Source organism: Pseudopipra pipra, chromosome 30, assembly GCF_036250125.1.
Source record: "Pseudopipra pipra isolate bDixPip1 chromosome 30, bDixPip1.hap1, whole genome shotgun sequence".
Classification (NCBI taxonomy): domain Eukaryota; kingdom Metazoa; phylum Chordata; class Aves; order Passeriformes; family Pipridae; genus Pseudopipra; species Pseudopipra pipra.
Window position 1 is genome coordinate 1,397,636 of NC_087578.1, and position 10,943 is coordinate 1,408,578.

The 10,943-nt window shown below is 70.2% G+C and overlaps 2 protein-coding genes across 3 annotated transcripts; both read right to left on the bottom strand.

Annotated features, from left to right (window-relative positions):
- Positions 1 to 5,040: 5,040 nt before the first annotated feature.
- On the bottom strand, positions 5,041 to 7,005 carry DDN (dendrin). The gene is given in 5 exon segments (XM_064639023.1): positions 5,041 to 5,302; positions 5,304 to 5,857; positions 5,860 to 6,216; positions 6,297 to 6,371; positions 6,877 to 7,005. Coding segments are annotated over 3 exon segments (789 nt in total). The 5' UTR covers positions 5,984 to 6,216; positions 6,297 to 6,371; positions 6,877 to 7,005; the 3' UTR covers positions 5,041 to 5,191.
- A 322-nt stretch (positions 7,006 to 7,327) lies between these two features.
- On the bottom strand, positions 7,328 to 10,417 carry PRKAG1 (protein kinase AMP-activated non-catalytic subunit gamma 1). Of its 2 annotated transcripts, XM_064639005.1 has the most exons (12): positions 10,336 to 10,417; positions 10,130 to 10,220; positions 9,693 to 9,796; positions 9,533 to 9,614; positions 9,397 to 9,455; positions 9,255 to 9,300; positions 9,115 to 9,169; positions 8,902 to 9,028; positions 8,391 to 8,556; positions 8,243 to 8,280; positions 7,995 to 8,141; positions 7,328 to 7,912 (listed from the first exon to the last, which is right to left on the bottom strand). In XM_064639005.1, the coding sequence occupies exons 1-12, from the start codon at positions 10,339 to 10,341 to the stop codon at positions 7,814 to 7,816; spliced, it is 1,020 nt and encodes a 339-aa protein (XP_064495075.1). In that variant the 5' UTR covers positions 10,342 to 10,417; the 3' UTR covers positions 7,328 to 7,813. The 2 variants fall into 2 exon arrangements, with proteins under 2 accessions (XP_064495075.1, XP_064495076.1); XM_064639006.1 differs by lacking the exons at positions 9,115 to 9,169; positions 9,693 to 9,796.
- Between the last annotated feature and the right edge of the window lie 526 nt (positions 10,418 to 10,943).

The window sequence follows — 10,943 nt, forward strand, 5'->3', positions numbered from 1 at the left end:
CACACTGTGGGGTCTGCTGCCCACGTCCATCTGTCCATCCATCACCTCTCCACCTCCTCACCTCCCGATTCCGTGTCCATCAGCCCCTCCGGCCGCTGTCTGTCCATCCTCCTCCTCCTTCCCTCTCGTCTCTGCCATCCCCTCCCCTCAGACCCCCTTCTTTCTCCCGCTGTGCCCGTCTCCAGCCCCAGCCATCCCGGTCCCTCGGCAGGGCTGGGGCGCCCATCACCATGGCACCTGGGCCGCGGCATCTCCGGCGCTGGAATTCGCCGGGGCGGCGGGGCTGGTGCCGCCGGGGCCGGGCGTTGGGAGCGGCCCCGGGAGGTACAAGACGGCAGACAGGGAATGAGCATCGTCCATCACCGCTCCCGGCCGGGGCTGACGGCTCCCCTCGGCTCCGGGGGAGGAGGGGGGCCGGGGAGGGCACCGGGGTTACCGGGGCGGGGGCCAGAGGGGTCGGGGATGGCCACTGGCCCCACACACAGCCCCGCATCCGTGTGTGGGGTCTGGCCACAGCCAGAGAAAGGCTGTGGCAAAGGTGGGGTGCAGTTCTGTGGCTGGCAGGTGTCCTGCTGGCACGGGTATCCCCTTGGGATGGGCATCTCTTTGGGATGGACTTCCCTCCGAGATGGGTATCCCACTGGGACAGGCATTCCAGCAGAACGAGCATCCCCTTGGGACAGTCATCCCACTGGAACGGGCATCCCACCGGGACAGGCACCCCCTTGGGACGAGCATCCCTCTGGGACGAGCATCCCCCTGGAGTGTGTTTTCCCCCGGGCTAAGTATCCCACATGGGGTGGGCATAGCCCCAGGATGGGCATCCTTGGGGAGGGCATCGCTCTGGGACAGGTATCCCACTGGGATGGGTTTCCCACCAGGGTGGGTATCCCCTGGGACAGGCACCCCTGGGCTTGGCACAGGGCCCACATCCTCCCCCCCCCACCCCGTGCCGTCACATCTTGGGCACCTCACACCCCCCCCGTGTGTCTGGGGGACCCCCAGCCTGGTGCCCACCTGCCCCGGGCAGGTCCCTGCAGCCCGGGCTGCCCTCCGGAGCCGGGAACCTCGCGGGGCCCCCGGGGCTCCGCCGCATCAAAGGCTGCGGGGATGACGCTGCCACCACCCGAAATATCCCGCGGAGCCGATAGTGGAAAAGTTGATGTTTAGACGCAGAGGGGAGGGGGGGGGGAAAAACACCCCGGGGGCCCCCGCTGCCCGCGCCAAGGTCAAAACACAGCCCAGCGTGGGGAATAAAACACCGAAATGCGAGGAAAACGCCTGGAAAGGAACACAGCCCGAAATAACCCTCCGAGCATCTCCCGCCTGCCGGGTTATCTGCCTGCTAAATTCTGCTCCTGCCCCGGCATGAAAATAGCCTGTTTTCCTGCGGTAGGAGTCAGGAATATAGATAATGACATTCTTATAAGTCACCTCTGTTACTCAGCTTTTCCTGCGGGTCGGTGACCGCCGGGCACCTTGGGCAGCCGCGACCCCCGGGCGGGCAGGGGCACCCCGGGCACAGGGCACAGACCTCCCCGGCTTGGACAAATATTCCTGGGTGCTGGAAATAGCTGCTGTGGGCCGGTGCAGGGACAGGGACAGGGACAGGAACAGGGACAGGGCGGTCCTGCCCGGTGCCAGCCTGTCACATCTGGGAAGCCAAGTGACAGTTGGATGGTGGCCACAAGCTGGGCCTGAGGAGGGCTGGGACACCCCCCCAGCAGGGGTGGGGTGCAGGGGGGCTCTGCCTGGGGGTGTGGGACAAAGGGACAGGACAGTGACCAGAGGTGCAGGACAGAGGGACAGGGATGCTCCCAGAAGTGTAGGGCAGAGAGATGGTGTCATGCCCAGAAATGCAGGACAGATGGACAGGACGGTGACCAAAGTTTCAGGTCAGAAGGACAGGATGACACACAGAGGTGCAGGACAGAGGGACAGAGCCATGCCCAGGGGTGCAGGACAGAGGGATGGTGTCCTTCCCAGAAGTTCAGGACAAAAGGTCAGGACGGTGCCCAGAGGTGCAGGGCAGAGGGATGGGACAGTGCCCAGAGCTGCAGGACAGGCAGAGCTGTGCCCTCCTGCACCGACTGTCCGGTGGCCCCATCCCACCTTGCAGGACCGTCCCCATCCCGTCCTGTCCCCACGGCCAGCGGCACAGCCCCGTCCCGGCTCCCCTCGCCTCCGGTCGGCGCGGACCCACGTCCCGCCCGCTCCCGGCTTGTCCGGCCGCCCCCTCCCATCCGCCGCATTCCTCCGGCGCGGGGCCAACGCGCCCAGCAACGGTGGCAGCGCTGGCCTCTAATCCCCGGGCATGCCAGCCCCGGGGGGACCGTCGCCGTCACCCACTCCCTGATAGGTGACCAATGCCCGAGACGAACAATTAGGGACAAAGCGGAGCCGCCGGGGGCTAACGCCGGCCTTCACGGGTGCCTTGTGCGGCATTCGGCGGGTTTAATGAATTGTCCATCAATCCTTTCAGCTCCGCTCGCCCGGGCTGGATTAATCTGAGAAGCCGCAGTGGGGAAGGAGCCGCTAAGCCTGTATTTATTACTCTGCCATTGTAACTAATTGAGGTAATTATCTGTGACTCCAACCCCGCGCAACAATGCCGCATTCACCGGACCCTTCCCACCGGCTCCTCGCGCGGCCTGGGAGAGCCGGCACCGCGGGCAGGATGCGGGGACGCGGCGGGGACGGTGGGATGGGGACGGGCAGGGATGCGGCGTGGCTGGCACCGCGGCTGACGTTGTGGGTACACGGACAGTGCTGAGGGCGCCCGTGCGTTGTGGTGTGGCCGGTGCCAGCTGCACACGTGGGTCACGGCTCTGCAGGGACACCGACAGCGCTGGCACATCCGTGGGCACAGATCTCAGGACACCAGTGGCACCAGTGGCACGCGAGGGGCACGGCTCTCAGACACCACCAGACACACGCGGGTCACAGTTCCTCGGGAACGCAGCCAGCACCGGCACATACATGCCCACAGCTCTCTGGGGACAGTGCCAGCACCGGTGACACGTGTGGGTCACGGCTTTCTGGGGACACCAACACACACATGGCCATAACACCCTGGGGACAACTGCCAGCACCAGCGACACACGCGGGTCACGACTGGCTGGGGATACCAGTCCCCAGGTGACACTGCCAGCCCCGGTGACACACGAGGGGCAGAGCTCTCTGGGGACAATGCCAGCCCCGGTGGCACACGAGGGGCAGAGCCTCTGGGGACAATGCCAGCCCCGGTGACACACGAGGATCACGGCTCTCTGGGGACAATGCCAGCCCCGGTGGCACACGAGGGTCACGGCTCTCTGGGGACACCACTGTCACCGGTGACACACGGGGCTGTCGTGACCCTCAGACAGCAGCGGCACCAGTGACACGCGTGGCTCACGGTTCCCTGGGGACACCGGCGACGGTCCCGGTGCCCCCCCGGTGCCCCCCGGTGCCCCCCGGGGCTGTCGGTCACCGGCTGCGCGGCGACATCTGGCGGCCGCGGGCGACACCGCGCCCCGGTTCGGGGGCACCGGTACCGGGGGGACCCCCCGGTGCCACGCGCGGGCACCCCACGGGCCGAGCCCCCCGCGGGGCCGCCGGGCCGCGGCAGGTCTGGGGGGCGGCGGGTGCCCGGGGGGTGCCGGGGGGGTGCCGGGGGGGCGGTGCTGGCGCCGGCGCAGCCCGAATTAGAAGGTGATTTTCCCGGCGGGGAGCGGGTTTGGGCAGGAGTTGATCCCACGGAGGGGCCGCGCCGCTGCCCCCGCGTCTGGGACACCCCGCGCCACGCTGGGCAGGGCGCCGAGCCGAGCCGTGACGTGCTGTGCCGAGCCGTGCCAGGCTATGCCAGCCTGTGCCAGGCTGCAACGAGCTGTGCTGGGCTGTTAAGGGCTTTGCCAGGCCGTGCGGGCTGCGTTGTGCCAAGCTGAGCCGTGACAGGCTACATCGGGCTGTGCCAAGCGGTGATGTGCTGTGCCAAGCAGGCTGGGCCGAGCTCTTCTGGGCTCTTCAGGGCTTTGCTGAGCTGTGCTGGGCTGTGCTGAGCCGTGCCAGGCTGTTGTGCCGTGGTGAGCCATGCCAAGCTGTGCCAACCCGTGCCGGGCTATACCAGGCTGTGCCAAGATGTGCCAGGTCATGCCAAGACGTGGCGTGCCATTACAGGTTTACGCCGGATGGAGCTGTGCCATGAGCCTGTGGCAAGCCAAGGGGACCACGCTGCACTGTGCCAGCCATCCCGTGCCATGCCAGGCCATCCTGTGCCATACCAGGCCATCCCGTGCCATGCCAGGCCATCCCGTGCCATGCCAGGCCATCCCGTGCCATACCAGGTCATCCTGTGCCATGCCAGGCCATCCCGTGCCAGGTGCCACTGCAGCACCACGGCTGTGCCGTGCTGGGCTGAGGTCACCGTCGGGGCTGGGGTCAGGCCCGCTGTGGGACGTGCCAGGACGGGGGACACACGGGGTGACGTGGCCCCGGGGGTGCCCCCCCTGCCCGCGGGTCCCCCCCCGGCCGCGCCGGCTGCCCCGCGCCGTGACCTCCGGGCCGGTGGCAGCGGGATAATGACAGGGTCGCGCAGGGGGGCGGGGGAGGAGCCGGTTTTAAATAACGTGCAAATTGGACACGATATTTGTGCGGTTTCCTGGGGCCGGGGGATCCTCCCCCCCCAGCAGCGTGACTAAGAGGTGGCGGCCGCTCGGGGGGGGGACGGCACCCCCCCGGTGAGTCACTCGGGGTCCCCCCCCGGCCATGACGTGGGGCCAGTGGCCCAGGGCCAGACCTGCTGCGCTCACCTACTCATTACGGGGGACACGGGGGGGGTGGCACGTCCCCCCGTGTTGTGACGCGCTGCGGTGCCCAACGGATGCCCGGGGCCTCTGACTGACCCCAGAACCGTGACGGCGGGGTGTGGATGGACACCTGGGTCCTCAGGAGGGGGTCTCCAGAGACGTGGGTCCTTGCTGGGGCGGTGGGGGGTGGAGGGGCCTGAGGAGGGTGGTGGCCCCCCCCCGACCGCACACACACAGGGGCTGAGGCGGCACGTGGGGATCCCGCAGCCTTTATTGGGGTCAGCTCCGGGAGATCCAGCCCTGAGCCCCGCCCCCAGGACCACACCCTGCCAAGCCACACCTCCGGTGGACACACCCAGCCAAGTCCCGCCCTCGAGGTGCCACACCCCACCAAGTCCCGGCCCTCAGGCTCGGGTGGGGCTGGTGGGGCCCGGGGGGGCCCCGGTGCTCTCCAGGCTGCTGCTGCTGCTGCTGTAGGCATGGGGGTCTCGGCAGAGCCGCCGCCGGGACCCCCCCCACGCTCCCCTCGGCCTCCGAGTCGGAGTCGGGCGCCGTGTGCCGGCGGATGCGGGACACGGCCTCGCGCAGGGCCTGGGCGTACAGTGCCGGCCGCCGCGGGGGGGGGCCGCCCCCGGGGACCCCCGCAGCCCCCCGGGCTCCGCCACGGACTGCGGGGGCTCCCGGTGGCTCCCGGGGGGGCGAGGGCGCTGCGGGGGGGGTGAGAGCCCCGGGGGGGCGCAGGAGGGCTGCGGGGAGGGCTGGCGGGCGCCGGGGACCCCCGGCGTAGCGGACCTGCTGGCGCTGCGGGGGGGGCACGTACTGCGCCCGGACCACCACGCGGGTGGCGTCGATGAGGACGTGTCCCCCCGACCCCCGCCGCCCCCTCCCGCGCCCCGGCACCCGCTCCCGGCCGGCCGCCGCCCGCGGCAGCGTCTGGCAGTGCCGGGGGGTGCCGGCCCCCCCCGGGGGGAGCTGCGTCCCGCGGGGCCGCCGGTGCTTGGCCTCGGTGGCCGCCCGGGGCAGCGTGTGGCTCCAGCCCCCCGGCACAGGCCCCCGGGCCCGGGGTGCCGCGGGGGGCTGCGGGGTCCCCGGGGGGGCCGGAGCTGCAGGGTGCGGTGGGGAGCGTCATAGGCGGGGGGGGAGATGTAGGGGGGAGGCCCTCCCCGGCGGGCATGGGCCGCCTGCACCCGCTGCATGTGCACCTCGTAGGTGGGGGGGCACAACCTGCCCACCGGCACCGGGGGCCGGGGTGTGGGTGGTGGGTTCCCCCCCCAGGGTCCGCTGCCCCCCGTCCCCTCGGGCTGCCGTGGGGGGCAAGGGGTGGGGGGCACCCGGGGCCGGGGGGCGAAGTCCTGCAGGCGTCGGGAGGGATTGGGGGGCACGGGGGCCAGGGGGGGCCAGCTCGGCCACGAAGCGCTTCTCCAGGTACCTGCAAGACAGAGATGGGGGTGAGGGGAGGGAGGGGGGGGGGGGCGGGCCGGAACCCCCCGCCCCTCCGTCCCCACTCACGCGTACTCCCCGGCGATGCGGCGGTAGGTCCAGGGGGGCTCTGGCCGGCACCCCGCAGCCATCCCGGCGCCCGAGCTGCAACACGCCACCGTGTCGATCTCCACCAGCACCAGCTTGGTCCGCTCACAGATCCGCAGGCGCCCCGCGCCCCGCTCCGGACCCCCCAGCATGGCCCCGGCCGGGAGGGGGGTCCCCGTGCAGGGGGGCTCAGCGGAGCCTCGGCGGAGCCCCTCGCCCGCCCGCGCACACCCACGGCCGCACGCGCTCCCCCCGGGACCCCCGTGTCCCGCCCGGTGCCACCGCGGGGCTCGGAGCCCCCCGGGGGGCCGGGAGCCCGGCGCGCCGCGGGGACCCCTCCGGCCGTCCCGGGGGTGTCTTGTCGCCGTGTACGTGTGCGTGTGCCCCCCCCTCGGGATCCCTTCCCCCCCTGCGACAAGCAGGCGATGGCGGGTTTGGCCACCGAGCGCTGCAGCCCACGCGGGCTCCGAGCGGAGCTTAGCAACCCTCCGGCGGCGGCATGGCAACCGGCACGGCCCCCCCGAGCCCCCCCGGGGCCCCCCGGTACCTGCCCGGCGCTCACCTCGCTCCGCAGCCTCTGCCGGACCCCGGGGCCGGCAGGGACGGGGTCGCCCGGCCCGGCCTCTCCCCCCCGGCCAGGAATGTGCCACGCTCAGCACGGCCGGGCCTCGCGCCTCCCCGTGGGCACCGGCGGCAAACCCCGGCCTCCCGCCTGCCCGCGACCCCCGCCAGCCCCCCGACACGCAGCCCCTCGCTCCGGCCTCCCCCAGCCCCTGCCCGACACCCCCCGCTCACCGCGGTGCCCACCGGAGGGTCCCCATGTCCCGCCGGGTCCCTGTGCCCGTCCATCCCCAATCCCGGCCTTTTAGAAAAGCCACGGGCGGAACAAACAGGGATTTAGGGGCTGGGCGAGCTCAGCAGATTCCCCCTGTCTCGTGGGGGGGGTGTCTCGCCCCCTCCCCGGGCACCCCCTCCCTCGCCGGTGCCCCCCCGTGCCCCGCACCGAGCCGGGGTGGTGCCAGGTCTGTGTTTATTGGTGGGGTTTCTCCACACACGAAGCGGTGGCAGGTGGGGATGTGGCCGAGAGACCTGGGGGGGGCCTGGGGGGAACCCCTGGGGCTGGGGGGGGGGTCCCTGGGCCAGATAGAGCTGAGGGGGTTTCACCAAAGCCAGTGAAACCCTGGGGGGGGGCCGGGGTGGGCAGGGTGATGGGGACGAGGGTCCGCACTGGGAACAGCCCTGGCACGGAGGTGGGTGACCCCAGGGGGGTCGGGGGCTGCCCCCAGCACCTTGCACGGCCTTGAGGTGCAGGGGGGACCGTGGGCTCCCCCCACCCAGGGAAGGGCAGCGGGGGCTGCCCCAGGGCTGGGAGTTATTGCTGGATGCTGCTGGTGAGTGGGGTCCAACCCCGGGTGCCTCCGCCAGCCCGGGGGGGCACAGTGTGGCAGGAGAGCAGAGTGGGGGGCTCCAGGGGAGGAATTAACCCCCCCACCACCACCTCAGGGGCCCTGTGGGAGGACCAGGGCTTGCAGGATGTCTGAGAGGGAGACGATCCCTTTGACCACGTCGCTCTCATCCACCACCACCAGCCGGTGAACCTGGGGAGGGGGGACACAGGGAAGGGCTGAGGGGGAGCGGGGACCCCCCCAGACCCCACCCTGGCACCCCAGGCACGGTTACCTCGGCCTCCACCAGGCGGTTGATGATGGTTTCCAGCGTCTCGTGCTTGTAACACTTGAGGACGCCCTCGAAGTAGTGGGAGCGGTGCTGCAGCGCCCGCGTCACCGTCACGTCCAGGTTGTTGTAGGTCTTCTCAGCTGCCAGGTTCTGGGGCAGGAACAGGTGTTGGGGACACAGCCAGGACCCTGGGGACCACCACCACTCCCCAGCACCCCCCCCGCCCAGGCACTGCCCCTCCTGGTACTCACAATAACATCGAATTTGGAGTAGATGTCCACCACCCGCCCTGGGGAAGGAGGGGAGTGGCTCAGCGGCGCTGCCGGGCCCTCGAGAGGGGACACAGCCCCCCCCGGAGGTGACCTGGGCACAGCCAAGGCCGGGCCAGCCCGTCCTTACCCGAGTCATCCACCACGGGCAGCGCGGAGACGCGCTGCTGCACGAAGATGCCCAGGGCCACGTAGATGGGGGTGCCCGTGCCCACCACGGCGATGTTGCTGTAGGTGCCGATCTGCAGCTCCGCCAACGTCCGCGCCATGAACTCGGGCTTGGGCACCTCTGCGATCTGCGGGGACAGCGAGGGGGGCACGGGGCTGAGCACAGACCCCCCCGTGCTGGGGGTGAAGGCACAGAGCGCCGGGGGGCGGAGCAGGGGATGTGGGACCCCCGGGCAGGGGCGGTGCAGAGGGTTTGTGCGGCCTCCTGGGGGTCCCTCAGCACCCAGAACATGTGGGGAGGTACCAGAGCTGTGCCCACCCTGTGCCCAGTGCTGGTGGTACCCGGTATAAGGACCTGGCACAGCCCAGATCGAGGGGCTCGGGGCAGAACTTGGCACAGGGACCTGACACAGCCCGGGCTGGGGGTCCCAGGGTGGCCCCCACCATCACCACGGGGCAGGGGCAGGACTTACAAAGAGCTTGAGGAACTTGAGGATGCGTTTGTGGGTGAGGATGTAGAGGGTGTTCCCCGAGTCGGGGTCGATGACGGGCAGACGATGGATCTTGTTGCGGATCAGGGAGGACACGGCGTCGAAGAGGCTGCGGGAGGGAGAGGGGGGGGATTTGGGGGGTGCCCAGGGGTGCCCCCCCAAGCCATGACCCCCTCCCTGCCCCCCGGGGGGTACCTGGCGTTGGGGGAGATGCAGACCAGGGGCTTGAAGGAGTCCTGCAGATAAACCTCTGCGGGGAGAGGGGAGGGCTCAGGGGGGTGGGCAGGGGAAAGCGCCGGGGGGGGCGGGAGGCGGCCGGGAGAGACCCCCCTCACCTCTCCACGTCTCTATTTTGTGCTCCTCCAGCTCGTAGATCTGCACCTGGGGGGGGTAAGAGGAGAAACCAGGATCACTCAGAGCCACAGGTGGGGTGGGCAGAGCCAGACACCCCCCACGCCGCAGCCCCCCGGCCCTCACCATGGGCGACTTGTAGTAGCGATGCAGGATGTTGATGAAGTCGGTGATGGTCAGCATTCCTGGGGGGCAGGGAGGGTGAGGGGGGTCCCTCCAGCCCCTTGCCAGCCTGAGAGCCCCCTGTGCCCCCCCGGCTCACCTACGAAACTTTGCTTCTTGCTGTCCCAGAGCGGGGCCGCCCGGACGCCGTTGGTGACCAGGGCGAAGAACGCCTTCTTCACCTGCGGGCACGGCCGTCAGGGAGCCCCGAAAGTGCCCCCCAGCCCCAAAACTTCCTTCTCCCCCCGGCCCCAGCACACCTGCAGGGACGTGTCGAAGACGACCAGTTTGGAGCTGGTGGGGATCAGGTCGTAGCAGCGGTGGGATTTCATGAAAGCCGTGTAGGCACCGCGGTGGGCGTCCCCTGGGGGGGGGGGCAGCGTGAGGGGGCACCCCAAACCCTGGGGCACCGTCCTGGGGATACCCCAAATCCTGACCCCGGGGCACCCCCAGTCCTGGGGCACCCCAAACCCTGGGCCCCAAATCGTGGGTATACCCCAAATCCAGACCCCGAGGCATCCCAAATCCAAACCTCAGACATCCCGAACCCCAGGACCTTCCCACCTCGGACCCCCCAAACGCCAGGAAAGGGAAAACCCTCTGGATTCTGCACACCTTGAGACACCCAAACCCACGCGGCACCTCCCCTGCCGGATCCTCCCCGCACCCCGGATCCCTCAGACCAGCCTGGAATCACCTTCCAGCCCCGGGGGGCTCAGCTCCGCCAGGCTCTCGGCGGTCGGGCCGGGGCCGGGGCCGGGGCCGGGGTCGGGGCCGGGGCCAGGATCCTGGGGGCAGACACAGAGCGAGTCAGGCCGGGCCGCGGCCCCCGGTCCCGGTAGCCCCATGTCCCTCCCCGTGTCCCCCCTCCCGGTCCCCGCTGTTCCCCCCCCCCGCCCCCACCTCCATGGCCCCCGCTCCGTCCCGCGGCGCCGCTGCCCCACTTCCGCCCGGCTCCCTGCCCCACTTCCGCCCGGCTCCCTGTCCCACTTCCGCCCGGCTCCCTGCCCCACTTCCGCCCGGCTCTCTGACCCACTTCCGCCCGGCTCCCTGACCCACTTCCGCCCGGCTCCTTGACCTACTTCCGCCCGGCTCCTGGCAGTTCCAGCGCAGGCCTCCTGTAAACGAACGAGGCCCTTTCCCCCAGGAAAGCGAGCCCGTGACCTTTGGGTTTCAGGGGCAGTTGGTGGGCGAGCCTGAGCGCTCCATGGGCAGCAAGAGCTTTCTGGCCTGGCACCTTTTGTCTGGGAGGAATCTTTGTCCGTATTCAGTTCTGGGAGTCGGGCTGGCAAGTTCAGCGCAGGGCTCCCAAAAGCGAGCGATGGTCCCTCCCAGACAAAAGGTGCCAGGCCAGAAAGCTCTTGCTGCCCACGGTGACCCACCAACTGCACCTGGGAGGAATCTTCGTCCGTATTCAATTTTGGGAGTCGGACTGGCAATTTTCCCTCCCGCCGGGTCACGGAGGAGCTTTTTGGGGGGGACACAGACACGTGTGGGGGTCCCCAGGACAC